The sequence below is a fragment of the Ctenocephalides felis genome, unplaced genomic scaffold (genome assembly GCF_003426905.1).
Source record: "Ctenocephalides felis isolate EL2017-DRISC unplaced genomic scaffold, ASM342690v1 CF-g0.4_SCAFFOLD_02526, whole genome shotgun sequence".
NCBI classification, from domain to species: Eukaryota; Metazoa; Arthropoda; class Insecta; order Siphonaptera; family Pulicidae; genus Ctenocephalides; species Ctenocephalides felis.
Genome location: NW_020538680.1, coordinates 1 through 21,128, shown reverse-complemented (window position 1 = coordinate 21,128; position 21,128 = coordinate 1). Strand labels below are relative to the sequence as shown.

The 21,128-nt window shown below is 32.4% G+C and overlaps 10 protein-coding genes and 1 pseudogene across 10 annotated transcripts; 5 read left to right on the top strand and 6 right to left on the bottom strand.

Annotated features, from left to right (window-relative positions):
• The first annotated feature begins 451 nt into the window (after positions 1 to 451).
• LOC113381019 (histone H3) lies at positions 452 to 862 on the top strand. The gene has a single exon (XM_026620017.1). It carries the CDS (start codon positions 452 to 454, stop codon positions 860 to 862), a length of 411 nt encoding a protein of 136 aa, XP_026475802.1.
• A 983-nt stretch (positions 863 to 1,845) lies between these two features.
• Positions 1,846 to 2,605, bottom strand: LOC113381026 (histone H1-like). Its single transcript, XM_026620025.1, has one exon. The coding sequence runs from the start codon at positions 2,567 to 2,569 to the stop codon at positions 1,874 to 1,876; it is 696 nt and encodes a 231-aa protein (XP_026475810.1). The 5' UTR covers positions 2,570 to 2,605; the 3' UTR covers positions 1,846 to 1,873.
• Positions 2,606 to 5,564: 2,959 nt separating this feature from the next.
• On the bottom strand, positions 5,565 to 6,112 carry LOC113381028 (histone H2A). The gene has a single exon (XM_026620026.1). The coding sequence runs from the start codon at positions 5,979 to 5,981 to the stop codon at positions 5,607 to 5,609; it is 375 nt and encodes a 124-aa protein (XP_026475811.1). The 5' UTR covers positions 5,982 to 6,112; the 3' UTR covers positions 5,565 to 5,606.
• Positions 6,113 to 6,153: 41 nt separating this feature from the next.
• On the top strand, positions 6,154 to 6,651 carry LOC113381029 (histone H2B-like). The gene has a single exon (XM_026620027.1). The coding sequence runs from the start codon at positions 6,202 to 6,204 to the stop codon at positions 6,571 to 6,573; it is 372 nt and encodes a 123-aa protein (XP_026475812.1). The 5' UTR covers positions 6,154 to 6,201; the 3' UTR covers positions 6,574 to 6,651.
• Positions 6,652 to 8,019: 1,368 nt separating this feature from the next.
• LOC113381013 (histone H3) lies at positions 8,020 to 8,500 on the top strand. Its single transcript, XM_026620013.1, has one exon. It carries the CDS (start codon positions 8,065 to 8,067, stop codon positions 8,473 to 8,475), a length of 411 nt encoding a protein of 136 aa, XP_026475798.1. The 5' UTR covers positions 8,020 to 8,064; the 3' UTR covers positions 8,476 to 8,500.
• Positions 8,501 to 9,460: 960 nt separating this feature from the next.
• LOC113381012 (histone H1-like) lies at positions 9,461 to 10,220 on the bottom strand. Its single transcript, XM_026620012.1, has one exon. The coding sequence runs from the start codon at positions 10,182 to 10,184 to the stop codon at positions 9,489 to 9,491; it is 696 nt and encodes a 231-aa protein (XP_026475797.1). The 5' UTR covers positions 10,185 to 10,220; the 3' UTR covers positions 9,461 to 9,488.
• A 2,986-nt stretch (positions 10,221 to 13,206) lies between these two features.
• On the bottom strand, positions 13,207 to 13,629 carry LOC113381014 (histone H2A). The gene has a single exon (XM_026620014.1). The coding sequence runs from the start codon at positions 13,594 to 13,596 to the stop codon at positions 13,222 to 13,224; it is 375 nt and encodes a 124-aa protein (XP_026475799.1). The 5' UTR covers positions 13,597 to 13,629; the 3' UTR covers positions 13,207 to 13,221.
• A 139-nt stretch (positions 13,630 to 13,768) lies between these two features.
• LOC113381017 (histone H2B-like) lies at positions 13,769 to 14,266 on the top strand. Its single transcript, XM_026620015.1, has one exon. It carries the CDS (start codon positions 13,817 to 13,819, stop codon positions 14,186 to 14,188), a length of 372 nt encoding a protein of 123 aa, XP_026475800.1. The 5' UTR covers positions 13,769 to 13,816; the 3' UTR covers positions 14,189 to 14,266.
• A 1,413-nt stretch (positions 14,267 to 15,679) lies between these two features.
• LOC113381018 (histone H3) lies at positions 15,680 to 16,090 on the top strand. The gene has a single exon (XM_026620016.1). The coding sequence runs from the start codon at positions 15,680 to 15,682 to the stop codon at positions 16,088 to 16,090; it is 411 nt and encodes a 136-aa protein (XP_026475801.1).
• Positions 16,091 to 17,075: 985 nt separating this feature from the next.
• On the bottom strand, positions 17,076 to 17,835 carry LOC113381010 (histone H1-like). The gene has a single exon (XM_026620011.1). The coding sequence runs from the start codon at positions 17,797 to 17,799 to the stop codon at positions 17,104 to 17,106; it is 696 nt and encodes a 231-aa protein (XP_026475796.1). The 5' UTR covers positions 17,800 to 17,835; the 3' UTR covers positions 17,076 to 17,103.
• Positions 17,836 to 20,765: 2,930 nt separating this feature from the next.
• Positions 20,766 to 21,123, bottom strand: LOC113381009 (annotated as a pseudogene).
• Positions 21,124 to 21,128: the final 5 nt, after the last annotated feature.

The following is a 21,128-nucleotide window of genomic DNA, read 5'->3' as shown; positions in this document are numbered from 1 at the left end:
AACACCGCGGGTCTCTTCGTAGATTAGACCCGAGATACGCTTGACGCCGCCACGGCGAGCAAGACGACGTATAGCCGGCTTTGTAATACCTTGGATATTATCGCGAAGAACTTTCCTGTGTCGCTTAGCGCCACCCTTTCCGAGTCCCTTACCACCTTTGCCACGGCCGGTCATTTTTCAATATATCGCAGTCGGGATAAATTTACAAATTGATGTTAACAGCTCGAAGTCTGAATAACGACTGAATTCCGACGAGCGAAATTATTGAAAAGTTTGAGCTCGCTAGGCCACGCCCATCATAGCTATGCGAGCATTCGGCGCCGACCAATGACAGCCGAGCACAGCATCGGACATTCGTAATGTATTTTGATCATAATATTCGAGCCGGACGCGTCAGTATCAAAACGATCGTCAAACGAGAAGGTTCTCGAAACGAAATCTAGGAGTTATAATGGCCCGTACGAAGCAGACAGCTCGCAAGTCCACCGGTGGCAAGGCGCCCCGTAAGCAGCTTGCAACGAAAGCGGCTCGCAAGAGCGCGCCGGCGACCGGCGGTGTGAAGAAGCCGCATCGTTATCGGCCTGGCACCGTAGCTCTGCGTGAGATCCGTCGTTACCAGAAGAGCACCGAGCTTCTCATACGAAAGTTGCCGTTCCAACGTCTAGTGCGCGAGATCGCTCAGGACTTCAAGACCGATCTGCGTTTTCAGAGCTCCGCCGTCATGGCATTGCAGGAAGCTAGCGAGGCCTATTTGGTTGGCCTGTTCGAAGATACAAACTTGTGCGCGATCCACGCCAAGCGCGTAACCATCATGCCCAAGGATATTCAACTAGCTCGGCGTATTCGAGGAGAACGCGCTTAGACGCCTGTCGTCCTATAAAACAAATCGGTCCTTTTCAGGACCACCAAAATGATCAATTAAAAGAACTTTTATTATTTTTCAAATTATTTTATTTTGCAGAATTATTCCATCGATACGTAAGAAATTTTTATTGATTTTTTTTTTAATTGAAATTATTGACAACACACATGATTTGACTTGTTGAATAGTGTGTTGTTGTGTTAAGTTTAAAAAATATTATAGTTGAATTTGTAAAATTCGTCATGAATTTCTGAAAGCTTCTTTAAAAAATTCTAAATTTAATTAATATGGGCGAGTTGCCGTTCTGATGATAGAAATTTATATTATATATATTATATTATATATATTTATATATATAAATATTTTTTTTTTATTGTATATTTTTTAATTTCATATATAGTTATTTAAAGTTATATAAATTTTCTTTTTCGAATACGATATGAAAAAAAGATTGAAACTTCATAAATTATTAATGATTATATTTTATTTCATTAATTAATTTCCATTTACTTATTATTTATATAAAAAAAAATTAGAAAAAATTATGAATTTAATTATTATGAGAGTTGCCGTTCTATGTATAGTTGATTTATTTAAAGTGATATATAAAACTTTTATTAATAAATTATTGATTATATTTCATTTGATTAAGATAATTTATTCATATAAAATTATTTAAAAAAAAATAATAAATAAATAAATAAAATTCAGCGATTGATATTGAACAACTCCCTACCAAAGACGAAATTGAAAATTGAAAAGACTTTGACTTTTAAATTTCGTCAATGACACAACACGGCGGCGAGGAACACAGCGAGCGTTGCTGCGCTCCTGTTACAAATATTTTATTAAAATTTTTTCCGAAGTCCACGAAAAGGCTATAATATAAGATGATAAGATATATATAAGTAAAATAATAATGTTCTTTGATAAAAATTTATTGTTAGTCCTGAAAAGGACTTTGTGCAAACATTTTCGTTTGCTGTTGTGTAAAAAGATAATGAAATGTTTTCACTTCTTTTTCGGTGACGCTTTTTTCAAAGGTTTGGCTACTTTTGATGTCTTCTTTGGCGATTTAGGTTTCTTTGCGGCTGCGGTCTTGACGGTTTTCTTCGTTTTGCTCGTTGCCTTGGCCGATGAGGCTTTCGTCGACTTACCCTGAATGGTCTTCTTCTTATCGACTGTCGTCTTAGGTTTCGCCGACGACTTTTTTAATGTGCCCGCTGCGGATGCAGACTTCTTTTTAGGGGACGAAGCAGGTTTGGCGGCGCCCTTCGACTTTGCTGTCTTCGATTTTGCTTTTGCCGCTGGCGTCTTAGCGGTCCTGGCTTTTCCAGCCGAAACACCGCTTTCGCCGCCGCTCTGTTTAGCGTTCGCGGCAAGTTTGAACGAACCCGAAGCACCTTTGCCTTTTGTTTGAATCAGTGTGCCCGCTTGAACAGCTGACTTTAAATACTTTTTAATGAACGTTGACATTTTCTCGGCGTCGATTTTATAATTGGCCGACATATATTTCTTAATCGCCTGCAGCGACGATCCGCCGCGTTCTTTCAGACTTTTAATAGCGTTGTTTACCATTTCAGATGTAGGAGGATGGGACGGCTTCACTCGCGGTTTTTTAACAGCCGCAGTCTTGCCCTTTTTCGGCGATGCTGTCGCTGGCGCAGCGGTTGCCGCCGGCGACGTAGATAAAGCGTTATCTGACATTATAGTAAAAAATCGTAGGTTAAAATGTAAATCTAACACGTGATTGGTTAAATATGTTAGGGGCGTGGCCAAAAACTATATTCGAAAAGTGTAGGACCGAGGAGAAAACAATAATATTTGAAAATTTTACAAAAATGTAAATTATTTGTAAAAAATTAAATCCAGCGCTTTTATTCTAAATAATTCGCATAAAACAATGGATTTACATGATAGCCAAATTCATCCCCAACATATCATCAAAAGCATGATTTATTTCAACGGTTAGTTTTTCTAAAATATCGCTAATTATATTCAAATAACTTCTGCACTCAATAGTGCGTTTTCAACAAAATCGTTATCGCATTTTTATGAGCATTGAGATATGTTATATTTTGATGCGATGTAATTATACTTATATATCCTAGAAACAGTTTTTGTAAATTTTTATTCATAAATAGTATCATAATTGTTCATAAACTGTCATTGAACATTCATTTGAGTACTCTATGAATCTATACTGAACAATAGCTAATATAAACGATTTGATTAAATAACGAATATAATATTTTATTAAAATAAAATATTATTTGTATGAAATAATTAATTATATTTACGATGTAATACACTATCAATACACCAACGCATAAAATTCGGTTAGAAATCATTTGTGTAAAACATTATGTCGCGTCGTGCATTCAAGTTCAAGAAGTGTGCTCTATTCTCTTTTTGCATAGTATCTAATAAAATAATATTATCGTTATAATTAATTATTTCATTCGTAGTTTTCAAAAGAACGATAAAATACAAAACAGTAAACAATTGTACTGTTGTTTCTTGAAATAACTTGAGTCAAAAAATTCACAAACTGTTTATTCTGTAAAATCATAATATTTCTATCATATTATATTTTATTAAAATAAATCGAATGTATAAATAATTTAGTCATTAATAATAAAATATAATATTTATGTTTTTTTTTTTTTAATTCAATTGTATAGAATAAAATAATAATATCTTATATTCATTGCCGAGAAAAGATTATATATTAGTTGATATTTAATAAATATTATTTTATTCTTTTATTCTTGAATGCTTGCTGAACTGAATATGCGGCTCTGCTGCTATATCTAAACACGCTGACCGTGAATAACCGTTTGTTCGAGGGTCAGAAAACATGCAAGATTTTAGCCTAAATGGTGATTGTTATTAGAATTGAATGACTGGAGAACCATACGAAATTTTAACAATGTATTATAATTTATATGGTTTCTTTATGAAAATATAGAAATATTGTCAATAATTGCTGCAATCTAAATGTAATTTGCATTTCAATAAGTGATCAATCACACAGATTGCTCTCTACTAGCTAAACAGTAAAAGATACGAAAAAACTTTGTTCGTACGAAAGATGCAGAATAAAATCACGAATAAAATGATATATAAATCGTTATGTGTGTTCATATAATTTTTTCGAGATTATCTAATTTTTCTTAAATTTTAAGGAAATATGTAAATAATACCTAAATATACAAAATTTATATTCGACAATAGTAAAATTTCATAATAATTCATTATAACTTTATAATAATACTATTATAATTTTATAACAATTCATTTATTTATGATTATTAATAAATTTTGTACGATAATTATTAGTAAATCTTTCCACGATCACTAAGCCACGCCCTTTTTTAAAAACACGCGTCAAAATTAACTATAATATTATTATTTTGTTTATGCATAATCATTATTTTATTCTCCTTGTCGAGACTAACAAAATGCTATAAGGTATTATGATATTGACATTGATATCTAGCGTAAATGTTTGTTGAAACATTTAGGCCACTATACAGCGTAAGTTCCTAAACACGACGACCGTGAATAACCGCTCGTTCGAGGGTCAGAAAACATGCGAGATTTTAGCCTGAATTGCGAATGTTATAAAAATCAAATCATTAACAAACCCTACAATTTTTTTTTTTAAATATACAAATTCTATAATCGATATTAGTGAAATTCAATAATAATTGATAACATAATAACATATAAATGTGTTAATATTTGATAATAAAACAAGAATTATTTATTTGGTTTTAAAATCACTACAAAAATTAATATACTTATATAGATTTTTTTTTATATTTATTTTAAATGTTTTATAACAACGTAACTAATAAATAAAGTTATTATTTTGTACATTTATTTATGATTATTAATAAATTTTGTACGATAATTATTAGTAAAACTTTCCACGATCACTAAGCCACGCCCCTTTTTAAAAACACGCGTCAAAATTCACTATAACATTATTATTTTCTTTATGAATAATTATTATTTTATTCTTCTCGTCGAGACTAACAAATTGCTATAAGGTATTATGGTATTGACATTGATATCTAGCGTAAATGCTTGCTGAAACATTTAGGCCACTATACAGCGGCAGTTCCTAAACACGACGACCGTGAATAACCGTTTGCTCGAGGGTCAGAAAACATGCGAGATTTTAGCCTGAATTGCGAATGTTATAAAAATCAAATCATTAACAAACCCTACAATTTTTTTTTTTAAATATACAAATTCTATAATCGATATTAGTGAAATTCAATAATAATTGATAACATAATAACATATAAATGTGCTAATATTCGATAATAAAACAAGAATTATTTATTTGATGTTGAAATCACTACAAAAATTAATATACTTATATAGATTTTTTTTATATTCATTTTAAATGATTTATAACAACGTAACTAATAAATAAAGTTATTATTTCGTACATTTATAACCTTAAATATTCTTTGATTCATTCAAACAAATGTTGTTATTTATATTTATTTAAATAAAAATATCTAAAATCAATTGAATTATATACCGAATGTTATGATAAAAAAATTAAAATAAATTAAAATGAGTATTGAATAGTAAATTAAATAGTATTATAAATAAAATAGTAAAATAATAAATAAATAGTAAAATAATATATGTTCATTTTTTGAATAAAGTTGTTCGTCCTGAGAAGGACGGTTTTATGTCAATTTGCGACAATAAAAGAAATTTAAGCTTTCTTTTCTGTCTTCTTTGGCAAAAGCACAGCTTGTATGTTCGGCAATACACCGCCCTGAGCAATCGTAACACCCGATAACAGTTTGTTGAGTTCCTCGTCATTGCGGATGGCCAGTTGCAAATGACGCGGAATTATTCTGGTCTTCTTGTTGTCGCGAGCCGCATTGCCGGCTAACTCGAGAACTTCGGCGGCCAGATATTCCATGACTGCAGCGAGGTAGACGGGTGCACCAGCGCCGACACGCTCGGCATAGTTGCCTTTGCGTAGCAAACGATGAATACGACCGACTGGAAACTGAAGACCGGCACGGTTAGACCGTGACTTAGCCTTTCCCTTGACTTTACCGCCTTTGCCTCGACCAGACATGTTTACAGGTTCGTGTTCAAACTGAGAATGATATCAAAGTTCTCGAACGGGCCCGTATAGATTTCTGAGCGTTGCAAGCACACGCCCATTTTTTTGTAGACACGCCCCTCCCTTGCCTACGTACGTTGTTACGGCTTCAGTCAAAACGTTGAAGCAGTACGAAAACGGAGCGTCGGCACGACTCATTTCGTATCAGTCAGTGTACTAGTAAACATCAGACATGCCACCGAAAACCAGCGGTAAAGCGGCTAAGAAAGCAGGCAAAGCCCAGAAAAATATTTCAAAGGGCGACAAGAAGAAGAAACGTAAGCGCAAGGAGAGCTATGCCATTTATATTTACAAAGTCTTGAAACAAGTCCATCCTGACACGGGCATTTCGAGCAAGGCGATGAGCATCATGAACAGCTTTGTGAATGATATCTTCGAGCGTATAGCGGCCGAGGCATCGCGTTTGGCTCACTACAACAAACGCTCTACAATCACTAGTCGGGAAATTCAGACAGCAGTCCGGCTATTGCTACCAGGCGAGTTGGCCAAACACGCCGTCAGCGAAGGTACTAAGGCCGTAACCAAGTACACCAGCTCGAAATAAAATGATGAAGATTTTGTGATGCCACTTATATGTTCTGTCGACAATAACAAAGGCCCTTCTCAGGGCCCACAAATATTTTACAAAAGAACTTTATAATTTTTACATTGGTTTTATAGATAAAATAAAATAACCTGACACTAATGATATTTTATTAGGATTTTCAATAAATTTTGATCAGATTTCTATTAGAGATCGTTATTATTAATTTATATTATAAATAATGTTCAATTTCTATATATTTTCAATATGATAAAAATTAATGATTGAATATTCAATTCAATTTAAAACTTTAGTTTTTCAAATTTAGTTAATAAGTTTAAGTTTATTTTAATTTATTATAAAATATATTTATATTAAAAAAAATCGCAATTTAAATATTTTCGTAAAAATAAAATTATTGTCGTAAATATTTTAAAAATTTTATTATTTAAATATATAAAATATATTATTACATATTATATAAATTTAAATAATATGCAAAATTTAATAAATTCATTCATTTAATTGAGCTCCTTCAATTCAGAGCCCTTTTCGAAGCCCTTAACTGTAAAGTATACTAATACTAAAAGTATACTCTATTTTCTATTAATTGAAGCCCCCCCCATGTAAGAAAAGAAATCAATTGCATATAAAAAGTCAATACGAAAAAATAGTAAAATATATATTAATTAATACTTTCTTTAAAACATATTCGAAGGGCTTTCCAATTTGATAATATTATCAATAATATTACCAAAGCAAGTTATTCTGCAAGAAAATAAACAAATTTCATATAAAATCAAATAAAGCCTGTACGTAAATTGTAAAATATATTACTTGTTCTTTTAATTATATTTGACAGCCCTTAAAAGGGCTCTTTTTTGTTTTGTATTTATAAGAAATGACTGCGTCCGTTGATCAATTTAACCGCCGAAACCGTACAGTGTACGACCCTGACGTTTGAGCGCATATACGACATCCATAGCGGTTACGGTCTTCCTCTTGGCGTGCTCGGTGTATGTGACTGCATCGCGGATAACGTTCTCGAGAAACACTTTCAGAACACCGCGGGTCTCTTCGTAGATTAGACCCGAGATACGCTTGACGCCGCCACGGCGAGCAAGACGACGTATAGCCGGCTTTGTAATACCTTGGATATTATCGCGAAGAACTTTCCTGTGTCGCTTAGCGCCACCCTTTCCGAGTCCCTTACCACCTTTGCCACGGCCGGTCATTTTTCAATATATCGCAGTCGGGATAAATTTACAAATTGATGTTAACAGCTCGAAGTCTGAATAACGACTGAATTCCGACGAGCGAAATTATTGAAAAGTTTGAGCTCGCTAGGCCACGCCCATCATAGCTATGCGAGCATTCGGCGCCGACCAATGACAGCCGAGCACAGCATCGGACATTCGTAATGTATTTTGATCATAATATTCGAGCCGGACGCGTCAGTATCAAAACGATCGTCAAACGAGAAGGTTCTCGAAACGAAATCTAGGAGTTATAATGGCCCGTACGAAGCAGACAGCTCGCAAGTCCACCGGTGGCAAGGCGCCCCGTAAGCAGCTTGCAACGAAAGCGGCTCGCAAGAGCGCGCCGGCGACCGGCGGTGTGAAGAAGCCGCATCGTTATCGGCCTGGCACCGTAGCTCTGCGTGAGATCCGTCGTTACCAGAAGAGCACCGAGCTTCTCATACGAAAGTTGCCGTTCCAACGTCTAGTGCGCGAGATCGCTCAGGACTTCAAGACCGATCTGCGTTTTCAGAGCTCCGCCGTCATGGCATTGCAGGAAGCTAGCGAGGCCTATTTGGTTGGCCTGTTCGAAGATACAAACTTGTGCGCGATCCACGCCAAGCGCGTAACCATCATGCCCAAGGATATTCAACTAGCTCGGCGTATTCGAGGAGAACGCGCTTAGACGCCTGTCGTCCTATAAAACAAATCGGTCCTTTTCAGGACCACCAAAATGATCAATTAAAAGAACTTTTATTATTTTTCAAATTATTTTATTTTGCAGAATTATTCCATCGATACGTAAGAAATTTTTATTGATTTTTTTTTTTAATTGAAATTATTGACAACACACATGATTTGACTTGTTGAATAGTGTGTTGTTGTGTTAAGTTTAAAAAATATTATAGTTGAATTTGTAAAATTCGTCATGAATTTCTGAAAGCTTCTTTAAAAAATTCTAAATTTAATTAATATGGGCGAGTTGCCGTTCTGATGATAGAAATTTATATTATATATATTATATTATATATATTTATATATATAAATATTTTTTTTTTTATTGTATATTTTTTAATTTCATATATAGTTATTTAAAGTTATATAAATTTTCTTTTTCGAATACGATATGAAAAAAAGATTGAAACTTCATAAATTATTAATGATTATATTTTATTTCATTAATTAATTTCCATTTACTTATTATTTATATAAAAAAAAATTAGAAAAAATTATGAATTTAATTATTATGAGAGTTGCCGTTCTATGTATAGTTGATTTATTTAAAGTGATATATAAAACTTTTATTAATAAATTATTGATTATATTTCATTTGATTAAGATAATTTATTCATATAAAATTATTTAAAAAAAAATAATAAATAAATAAATAAAATTCAGCGATTGATATTGAACAACTCCCTACCAAAGACGAAATTGAAAATTGAAAAGACTTTGACTTTTAAATTTCGTCAATGACACAACACGGCGGCGAGGAACACAGCGAGCGTTGCTGCGCTCCTGTTACAAATATTTTATTAAAATTTTTTCCGAAGTCCACGAAAAGGCTATAATATAAGATGATAAGATATATATAAGTAAAATAATAATGTTCTTTGATAAAAATTTATTGTTAGTCCTGAAAAGGACTTTGTGCAAACATTTTCGTTTGCTGTTGTGTAAAAAGATAATGAAATGTTTTCACTTCTTTTTCGGTGACGCTTTTTTCAAAGGTTTGGCTACTTTTGATGTCTTCTTTGGCGATTTAGGTTTCTTTGCGGCTGCGGTCTTGACGGTTTTCTTCGTTTTGCTCGTTGCCTTGGCCGATGAGGCTTTCGTCGACTTACCCTGAATGGTCTTCTTCTTATCGACTGTCGTCTTAGGTTTCGCCGACGACTTTTTTAATGTGCCCGCTGCGGATGCAGACTTCTTTTTAGGGGACGAAGCAGGTTTGGCGGCGCCCTTCGACTTTGCTGTCTTCGATTTTGCTTTTGCCGCTGGCGTCTTAGCGGTCCTGGCTTTTCCAGCCGAAACACCGCTTTCGCCGCCGCTCTGTTTAGCGTTCGCGGCAAGTTTGAACGAACCCGAAGCACCTTTGCCTTTTGTTTGAATCAGTGTGCCCGCTTGAACAGCTGACTTTAAATACTTTTTAATGAACGTTGACATTTTCTCGGCGTCGATTTTATAATTGGCCGACATATATTTCTTAATCGCCTGCAGCGACGATCCGCCGCGTTCTTTCAGACTTTTAATAGCGTTGTTTACCATTTCAGATGTAGGAGGATGGGACGGCTTCACTCGCGGTTTTTTAACAGCCGCAGTCTTGCCCTTTTTCGGCGATGCTGTCGCTGGCGCAGCGGTTGCCGCCGGCGACGTAGATAAAGCGTTATCTGACATTATAGTAAAAAATCGTAGGTTAAAATGTAAATCTAACACGTGATTGGTTAAATATGTTAGGGGCGTGGCCAAAAACTATATTCGAAAAGTGTAGGACCGAGGAGAAAACAATAATATTTGAAAATTTTACAAAAATGTAAATTATTTGTAAAAAATTAAATCCAGCGCTTTTATTCTAAATAATTCGCATAAAACAATGGATTTACATGATAGCCAAATTCATCCCCAACATATCATCAAAAGCATGATTTATTTCAACGGTTAGTTTTTCTAAAATATCGCTAATTATATTCAAATAACTTCTGCACTCAATAGTGCGTTTTCAACAAAATCGTTATCGCATTTTTATGAGCATTGAGATATGTTATATTTTGATGCGATGTAATTATACTTATATATCCTAGAAACAGTTTTTGTAAATTTTTATTCATAAATAGTATCATAATTGTTCATAAACTGTCATTGAACATTCATTTGAGTACTCTATGAATCTATACTGAACAATAGCTAATATAAACGATTTGATTAAATAACGAATATAATATTTTATTAAAATAAAATATTATTTGTATGAAATAATTAATTATATTTACGATGTAATACACTATCAATACACCAACGCATAAAATTCGGTTAGAAATCATTTGTGTAAAACATTATGTCGCGTCGTGCATTCAAGTTCAAGAAGTGTGCTCTATTCTCTTTTTGCATAGTATCTAATAAAATAATATTATCGTTATAATTAATTATTTCATTCGTAGTTTTCAAAAGAACGATAAAATACAAAACAGTAAACAATTGTACTGTTGTTTCTTGAAATAACTTGAGTCAAAAAATTCACAAACTGTTTATTCTGTAAAATCATAATATTTCTATCATATTATATTTTATTAAAATAAATCGAATGTATAAATAATTTAGTCATTAATAATAAAATATAATATTTATGTTTTTTTTTTTTTTAATTCAATTGTATAGAATAAAATAATAATATCTTATATTCATTGCCGAGAAAAGATTATATATTAGTTGATATTTAATAAATATTATTTTATTCTTTTATTCTTGAATGCTTGCTGAACTGAATATGCGGCTCTGCTGCTATATCTAAACACGCTGACCGTGAATAACCGTTTGTTCGAGGGTCAGAAAACATGCAAGATTTTAGCCTAAATGGTGATTGTTATTAGAATTGAATGACTGGAGAACCATACGAAATTTTAACAATGTATTATAATTTATATGGTTTCTTTATGAAAATATAGAAATATTGTCAATAATTGCTGCAATCTAAATGTAATTTGCATTTCAATAAGTGATCAATCACACAGATTGCTCTCTACTAGCTAAACAGTAAAAGATACGAAAAAACTTTGTTCGTACGAAAGATGCAGAATAAAATCACGAATAAAATGATATATAAATCGTTATGTGTGTTCATATAATTTTTTCGAGATTATCTAATTTTTCTTAAATTTTAAGGAAATATGTAAATAATACCTAAATATACAAAATTTATATTCGACAATAGTAAAATTTCATAATAATTCATTATAACTTTATAATAATACTATTATAATTTTATAACAATTCATTTATTTATGATTATTAATAAATTTTGTACGATAATTATTAGTAAATCTTTCCACGATCACTAAGCCACGCCCTTTTTTAAAAACACGCGTCAAAATTAACTATAATATTATTATTTTGTTTATGCATAATCATTATTTTATTCTCCTTGTCGAGACTAACAAAATGCTATAAGGTATTATGATATTGACATTGATATCTAGCGTAAATGTTTGTTGAAACATTTAGGCCACTATACAGCGTAAGTTCCTAAACACGACGACCGTGAATAACCGCTCGTTCGAGGGTCAGAAAACATGCGAGATTTTAGCCTGAATTGCGAATGTTATAAAAATCAAATCATTAACAAACCCTACAATTTTTTTTTTAAATATACAAATTCTATAATCGATATTAGTGAAATTCAATAATAATTGATAACATAATAACATATAAATGTGTTAATATTTGATAATAAAACAAGAATTATTTATTTGGTTTTAAAATCACTACAAAAATTAATATACTTATATAGATTTTTTTTTATATTTATTTTAAATGTTTTATAACAACGTAACTAATAAATAAAGTTATTATTTTGTACATTTATTTATGATTATTAATAAATTTTGTACGATAATTATTAGTAAAACTTTCCACGATCACTAAGCCACGCCCCTTTTTAAAAACACGCGTCAAAATTCACTATAACATTATTATTTTCTTTATGAATAATTATTATTTTATTCTTCTCGTCGAGACTAACAAATTGCTATAAGGTATTATGGTATTGACATTGATATCTAGCGTAAATGCTTGCTGAAACATTTAGGCCACTATACAGCGGCAGTTCCTAAACACGACGACCGTGAATAACCGTTTGCTCGAGGGTCAGAAAACATGCGAGATTTTAGCCTGAATTGCGAATGTTATAAAAATCAAATCATTAACAAACCCTACAATTTTTTTTTTTAAATATACAAATTCTATAATCGATATTAGTGAAATTCAATAATAATTGATAACATAATAACATATAAATGTGCTAATATTCGATAATAAAACAAGAATTATTTATTTGATGTTGAAATCACTACAAAAATTAATATACTTATATAGATTTTTTTTATATTCATTTTAAATGATTTATAACAACGTAACTAATAAATAAAGTTATTATTTCGTACATTTATAACCTTAAATATTCTTTGATTCATTCAAACAAATGTTGTTATTTATATTTATTTAAATAAAAATATCTAAAATCAATTAAATTATATACCGAATGTTATGATAAAAAAATTAAAATAAATTAAAATGAGTATTGAATAGTAAATTAAATAGTATTATAAATAAAATAGTAAAATAATAAATAAATAGTAAAATAATATATGTTCATTTTTTGAATAAAGTTGTTCGTCCTGAGAAGGACGGTTTTATGTCAATTTGCGACAATAAAAGAAATTTAAGCTTTCTTTTCTGTCTTCTTTGGCAAAAGCACAGCTTGTATGTTCGGCAATACACCGCCCTGAGCAATCGTAACACCCGATAACAGTTTGTTGAGTTCCTCGTCATTGCGGATGGCCAGTTGCAAATGACGCGGAATTATTCTGGTCTTCTTGTTGTCGCGAGCCGCATTGCCGGCTAACTCGAGAACTTCGGCGGCCAGATATTCCATGACTGCAGCGAGGTAGACGGGTGCACCAGCGCCGACACGCTCGGCATAGTTGCCTTTGCGTAGCAAACGATGAATACGACCGACTGGAAACTGAAGACCGGCACGGTTAGACCGTGACTTAGCCTTTCCCTTGACTTTACCGCCTTTGCCTCGACCAGACATGTTTACAGGTTCGTGTTCAAACTGAGAATGATATCAAAGTTCTCGAACGGGCCCGTATAGATTTCTGAGCGTTGCAAGCACACGCCCATTTTTTTGTAGACACGCCCCTCCCTTGCCTACGTACGTTGTTACGGCTTCAGTCAAAACGTTGAAGCAGTACGAAAACGGAGCGTCGGCACGACTCATTTCGTATCAGTCAGTGTACTAGTAAACATCAGACATGCCACCGAAAACCAGCGGTAAAGCGGCTAAGAAAGCAGGCAAAGCCCAGAAAAATATTTCAAAGGGCGACAAGAAGAAGAAACGTAAGCGCAAGGAGAGCTATGCCATTTATATTTACAAAGTCTTGAAACAAGTCCATCCTGACACGGGCATTTCGAGCAAGGCGATGAGCATCATGAACAGCTTTGTGAATGATATCTTCGAGCGTATAGCGGCCGAGGCATCGCGTTTGGCTCACTACAACAAACGCTCTACAATCACTAGTCGGGAAATTCAGACAGCAGTCCGGCTATTGCTACCAGGCGAGTTGGCCAAACACGCCGTCAGCGAAGGTACTAAGGCCGTAACCAAGTACACCAGCTCGAAATAAAATGATGAAGATTTTGTGATGCCACTTATATGTTCTGTCGACAATAACAAAGGCCCTTCTCAGGGCCCACAAATATTTTACAAAAGAACTTTATAATTTTTACATTGGTTTTATAGATAAAATAAAATAACCTGACACTAATGATATTTTATTAGGATTTTCAATAAATTTTGATCAGATTTCTATTAGAGATCGTTATTATTAATTTATATTATAAATAATGTTCAATTTCTATATATTTTCAATATGATAAAAATTAATGATTGAATATTCAATTCAATTTAAAACTTTAGTTTTTCAAATTTAGTTAATAAGTTTAAGTTTATTTTAATTTATTATAAAATATATTTATATTAAAAAAAATCGCAATTTAAATATTTTCGTAAAAATAAAATTATTGTCGTAAATATTTTAAAAATTTTATTATTTAAATATATAAAATATATTATTACATATTATATAAATTTAAATAATATGCAAAATTTAATAAATTCATTCATTTAATTGAGCTCCTTCAATTCAGAGCCCTTTTCGAAGCCCTTAACTGTAAAGTATACTAATACTAAAAGTATACTCTATTTTCTATTAATTGAAGCCCCCCCCATGTAAGAAAAGAAATCAATTGCATATAAAAAGTCAATACGAAAAAATAGTAAAATATATATTAATTAATACTTTCTTTAAAACATATTCGAAGGGCTTTCCAATTTGATAATATTATCAATAATATTACCAAAGCAAGTTATTCTGCAAGAAAATAAACAAATTTCATATAAAATCAAATAAAGCCTGTACGTAAATTGTAAAATATATTACTTGTTCTTTTAATTATATTTGACAGCCCTTAAAAGGGCTCTTTTTTGTTTTGTATTTATAAGAAATGACTGCGTCCGTTGATCAATTTAACCGCCGAAACCGTACAGTGTACGACCCTGACGTTTGAGCGCATATACGACATCCATAGCGGTTACGGTCTTCCTCTTGGCGTGCTCGGTGTATGTGACTGCATCGCGGATAACGTTCTCGAGAAACACTTTCAGAACACCGCGGGTCTCTTCGTAGATTAGACCCGAGATACGCTTGACGCCGCCACGGCGAGCAAGACGACGTATAGCCGGCTTTGTAATACCTTGGATATTATCGCGAAGAACTTTCCTGTGTCGCTTAGCGCCACCCTTTCCGAGTCCCTTACCACCTTTGCCACGGCCGGTCATTTTTCAATATATCGCAGTCGGGATAAATTTACAAATTGATGTTAACAGCTCGAAGTCTGAATAACGACTGAATTCCGACGAGCGAAATTATTGAAAAGTTTGAGCTCGCTAGGCCACGCCCATCATAGCTATGCGAGCATTCGGCGCCGACCAATGACAGCCGAGCACAGCATCGGACATTCGTAATGTATTTTGATCATAATATTCGAGCCGGACGCGTCAGTATCAAAACGATCGTCAAACGAGAAGGTTCTCGAAACGAAATCTAGGAGTTATAATGGCCCGTACGAAGCAGACAGCTCGCAAGTCCACCGGTGGCAAGGCGCCCCGTAAGCAGCTTGCAACGAAAGCGGCTCGCAAGAGCGCGCCGGCGACCGGCGGTGTGAAGAAGCCGCATCGTTATCGGCCTGGCACCGTAGCTCTGCGTGAGATCCGTCGTTACCAGAAGAGCACCGAGCTTCTCATACGAAAGTTGCCGTTCCAACGTCTAGTGCGCGAGATCGCTCAGGACTTCAAGACCGATCTGCGTTTTCAGAGCTCCGCCGTCATGGCATTGCAGGAAGCTAGCGAGGCCTATTTGGTTGGCCTGTTCGAAGATACAAACTTGTGCGCGATCCACGCCAAGCGCGTAACCATCATGCCCAAGGATATTCAACTAGCTCGGCGTATTCGAGGAGAACGCGCTTAGACGCCTGTCGTCCTATAAAACAAATCGGTCCTTTTCAGGACCACCAAAATGATCAATTAAAAGAACTTTTATTATTTTTCAAATTATTTTATTTTGCAGAATTATTCCATCGATACGTAAGAAATTTTTATTGATTTTTTTTTTTAATTGAAATTATTGACAACACACATGATTTGACTTGTTGAATAGTGTGTTGTTGTGTTAAGTTTAAAAAATATTATAGTTGAATTTGTAAAATTCGTCATGAATTTCTGAAAGCTTCTTTAAAAAATTCTAAATTTAATTAATATGGGCGAGTTGCCGTTCTGATGATAGAAATTTATATTATATATATTATATTATATATATTTATATATATAAATATTTTTTTTTTTATTGTATATTTTTTAATTTCATATATAGTTATTTAAAGTTATATAAATTTTCTTTTTCGAATACGATATGAAAAAAAGATTGAAACTTCATAAATTATTAATGATTATATTTTATTTCATTAATTAATTTCCATTTACTTATTATTTATATAAAAAAAAATTAGAAAAAATTATGAATTTAATTATTATGAGAGTTGCCGTTCTATGTATAGTTGATTTATTTAAAGTGATATATAAAACTTTTATTAATAAATTATTGATTATATTTCATTTGATTAAGATAATTTATTCATATAAAATTATTTAAAAAAAAATAATAAATAAATAAATAAAATTCAGCGATTGATATTGAACAACTCCCTACCAAAGACGAAATTGAAAATTGAAAAGACTTTGACTTTTAAATTTCGTCAATGACACAACACGGCGGCGAGGAACACAGCGAGCGTTGCTGCGCTCCTGTTACAAATATTTTATTAAAATTTTTTCCGAAGTCCACGAAAAGGCTATAATATAAGATGATAAGATATATATAAGTAAAATAATAATGTTCTTTGATAAAAATTTATTGTTAGTCCTGAAAAGGACTTTGTGCAAACATTTTCGTTTGCTGTTGTGTAAAAAGATAATGAAATGTTTTCACTTCTTTTTCGGTGACGCTTTTTTCAAAGGTTTGGCTACTTTTGATGTCTTCTTTGGCGATTTAGGTTTCTTTGCGGCTGCGGTCTTGACGGTTTTCTTCGTTTTGCTCGTTGCCTTGGCCGATGAGGCTTTCGTCGACTTACCCTGAATGGTCTTCTTCTTATCGACTGTCGTCTTAGGTTTCGCCGACGACTTTTTTAATGTGCCCGCTGCGGATGCAGACTTCTTTTTAGGGGACGAAGCAGGTTTGGCGGCGCCCTTCGACTTTGCTGTCTTCGATTTTGCTTTTGCCGCTGGCGTCTTAGCGGTCCTGGCTTTTCCAGCCGAAACACCGCTTTCGCCGCCGCTCTGTTTAGCGTTCGCGGCAAGTTTGAACGAACCCGAAGCACCTTTGCCTTTTGTTTGAATCAGTGTGCCCGCTTGAACAGCTGACTTTAAATACTTTTTAATGAACGTTGACATTTTCTCGGCGTCGATTTTATAATTGGCCGACATATATTTCTTAATCGCCTGCAGCGACGATCCGCCGCGTTCTTTCAGACTTTTAATAGCGTTGTTTACCATTTCAGATGTAGGAGGATGGGACGGCTTCACTCGCGGTTTTTTAACAGCCGCAGTCTTGCCCTTTTTCGGCGATGCTGTCGCTGGCGCAGCGGTTGCCGCCGGCGACGTAGATAAAGCGTTATCTGACATTATAGTAAAAAATCGTAGGTTAAAATGTAAATCTAACACGTGATTGGTTAAATATGTTAGGGGCGTGGCCAAAAACTATATTCGAAAAGTGTAGGACCGAGGAGAAAACAATAATATTTGAAAATTTTACAAAAATGTAAATTATTTGTAAAAAATTAAATCCAGCGCTTTTATTCTAAATAATTCGCATAAAACAATGGATTTACATGATAGCCAAATTCATCCCCAACATATCATCAAAAGCATGATTTATTTCAACGGTTAGTTTTTCTAAAATATCGCTAATTATATTCAAATAACTTCTGCACTCAATAGTGCGTTTTCAACAAAATCGTTATCGCATTTTTATGAGCATTGAGATATGTTATATTTTGATGCGATGTAATTATACTTATATATCCTAGAAACAGTTTTTGTAAATTTTTATTCATAAATAGTATCATAATTGTTCATAAACTGTCATTGAACATTCATTTGAGTACTCTATGAATCTATACTGAACAATAGCTAATATAAACGATTTGATTAAATAACGAATATAATATTTTATTAAAATAAAATATTATTTGTATGAAATAATTAATTATATTTACGATGTAATACACTATCAATACACCAACGCATAAAATTCGGTTAGAAATCATTTGTGTAAAACATTATGTCGCGTCGTGCATTCAAGTTCAAGAAGTGTGCTCTATTCTCTTTTTGCATAGTATCTAATAAAATAATATTATCGTTATAATTAATTATTTCATTCGTAGTTTTCAAAAGAACGATAAAATACAAAACAGTAAACAATTGTACTGTTGTTTCTTGAAATAACTTGAGTCAAAAAATTCACAAACTGTTTATTCTGTAAAATCATAATATTTCTATCATATTATATTTTATTAAAATAAATCGAATGTATAAATAATTTAGTCATTAATAATAAAATATAATATTTATGTTTTTTTTTTTTTTAATTCAATTGTATAGAATAAAATAATAATATCTTATATTCATTGCCGAGAAAAGATTATATATTAGTTGATATTTAATAAATATTATTTTATTCTTTTATTCTTGAATGCTTGCTGAACTGAATATGCGGCTCTGCTGCTATATCTAAACACGCTGACCGTGAATAACCGTTTGTTCGAGGGTCAGAAAACATGCAAGATTTTAGCCTAAATGGTGATTGTTATTAGAATTGAATGACTGGAGAACCATACGAAATTTTAACAATGTATTATAATTTATATGGTTTCTTTATGAAAATATAGAAATATTGTCAATAATTGCTGCAATCTAAATGTAATTTGCATTTCAATAAGTGATCAATCACACAGATTGCTCTCTACTAGCTAAACAGTAAAAGATACGAAAAAACTTTGTTCGTACGAAAGATGCAGAATAAAATCACGAATAAAATGATATATAAATCGTTATGTGTGTTCATATAATTTTTTCGAGATTATCTAATTTTTCTTAAATTTTAAGGAAATATGTAAATAATACCTAAATATACAAAATTTATATTCGACAATAGTAAAATTTCATAATAATTCATTATAACTTTATAATAATACTATTATAATTTTATAACAATTCATTTATTTATGATTATTAATAAATTTTGTACGATAATTATTAGTAAATCTTTCCACGATCACTAAGCCACGCCCTTTTTTAAAAACACGCGTCAAAATTAACTATAATATTATTATTTTGTTTATGCATAATCATTATTTTATTCTCCTTGTCGAGACTAACAAAATGCTATAAGGTATTATGATATTGACATTGATATCTAGCGTAAATGTTTGTTGAAACATTTAGGCCACTATACAGCGTAAGTTCCTAAACACGACGACCGTGAATAACCGCTCGTTCGAGGGTCAGAAAACATGCGAGATTTTAGCCTGAATTGCGAATGTTATAAAAATCAAATCATTAACAAACCCTACAATTTTTTTTTTAAATATACAAATTCTATAATCGATATTAGTGAAATTCAATAATAATTGATAACATAATAACATATAAATGTGTTAATATTTGATAATAAAACAAGAATTATTTATTTGGTTTTAAAATCACTACAAAAATTAATATACTTATATAGATTTTTTTTTATATTTATTTTAAATGTTTTATAACAACGTAACTAATAAATAAAGTTATTATTTTGTACATTTATTTATGATTATTAATAAATTTTGTACGATAATTATTAGTAAAACTTTCCACGATCACTAAGCCACGCCCCTTTTTAAAAACACGCGTCAAAATTCACTATAACATTATTATTTTCTTTATGAATAATTATTATTTTATTCTTCTCGTCGAGACTAACAAATTGCTATAAGGTATTATGGTATTGACATTGATATCTAGCGTAAATGCTTGCTGAAACATTTAGGCCACTATACAGCGGCAGTTCCTAAACACGACGACCGTGAATAACCGTTTGCTCGAGGGTCAGAAAACATGCGAGATTTTAGCCTGAATTGCGAATGTTATAAAAATCAAATCATTAACAAACCCTACAATTTTTTTTTAAATATACAAATTCTATAATCGATATTAGTGAAATTCAATAATAATTGATAACATAATAACATATAAATGTGCTAATATTCGATAATAAAACAAGAATTATTTATTTGATGTTGAAATCACTACAAAAATTAATATACTTATATAGATTTTTTTTATATTCATTTTAAATGATTTATAACAACGTAACTAATAAATAAAGTTATTATTTCGTACATTTATAACCTTAAATATTCTTTATTATATTATTTAAATAAAAATATCTAAAATCAATTAAATTATATACCGAATGTTATGATAAAAAAATTAAAATAAATTAAATGAGTATTGAATAGTAAATTAAATAGTATTATAAATAAAATAGTAAAATAATAAATAAATAGTAAAATAATATATGTTCATTTTTTGAATAAGTTGTTCGTCCTGAGAAGGACGGTTTTATGTCAATTTGCGACAATAAAAGAAATTTAAGCTTTCTTTTCTGTCTTCTTTGGCAAAAGCACAGCTTGTATGTTCGGCAATACACCGCCCTGAGCAATCGTAACACCCGATAACAGTTTGTTGCAGTTCCTCGTCATTGCGGATGGCCAGTTGCAAATGACGCGGAATTATTCTGGTCTTCTTGTTGTCGCGAGCCGCATTGCCGGCTAACTCGAGAACTTCGGCGGCCAGATATTCCATGACTGCAGCGAGGTTAGACGGGTGCACCAGCGCCGACACGCGGGCATAGTTGCCTTTGCGTAGCAAACGATGAATACGACCGACTGGAAACTGAAGACCGGCACGGT

Excerpts from the sequence above, each read along its gene's own strand:
- LOC113381019 (XM_026620017.1), top strand. The coding sequence starts at position 452 with ATGGCCCGTACGAAGCAGACAGCTCGCAAGTCCACCGGTGGCAAGGCG.
- LOC113381029 (XM_026620027.1), top strand. The coding sequence starts at position 6,202 with ATGCCACCGAAAACCAGCGGTAAAGCGGCTAAGAAAGCAGGCAAAGCC.
- LOC113381010 (XM_026620011.1), bottom strand. The coding sequence starts at position 17,799 with ATGTCAGATAACGCTTTATCTACGTCGCCGGCGGCAACCGCTGCGCCA.
- LOC113381028 (XM_026620026.1), bottom strand. The coding sequence starts at position 5,981 with ATGTCTGGTCGAGGCAAAGGCGGTAAAGTCAAGGGAAAGGCTAAGTCA.
- LOC113381013 (XM_026620013.1), top strand. The coding sequence starts at position 8,065 with ATGGCCCGTACGAAGCAGACAGCTCGCAAGTCCACCGGTGGCAAGGCG.
- LOC113381018 (XM_026620016.1), top strand. The coding sequence starts at position 15,680 with ATGGCCCGTACGAAGCAGACAGCTCGCAAGTCCACCGGTGGCAAGGCG.
- LOC113381017 (XM_026620015.1), top strand. The coding sequence starts at position 13,817 with ATGCCACCGAAAACCAGCGGTAAAGCGGCTAAGAAAGCAGGCAAAGCC.
- LOC113381026 (XM_026620025.1), bottom strand. The coding sequence starts at position 2,569 with ATGTCAGATAACGCTTTATCTACGTCGCCGGCGGCAACCGCTGCGCCA.
- LOC113381014 (XM_026620014.1), bottom strand. The coding sequence starts at position 13,596 with ATGTCTGGTCGAGGCAAAGGCGGTAAAGTCAAGGGAAAGGCTAAGTCA.
- LOC113381012 (XM_026620012.1), bottom strand. The coding sequence starts at position 10,184 with ATGTCAGATAACGCTTTATCTACGTCGCCGGCGGCAACCGCTGCGCCA.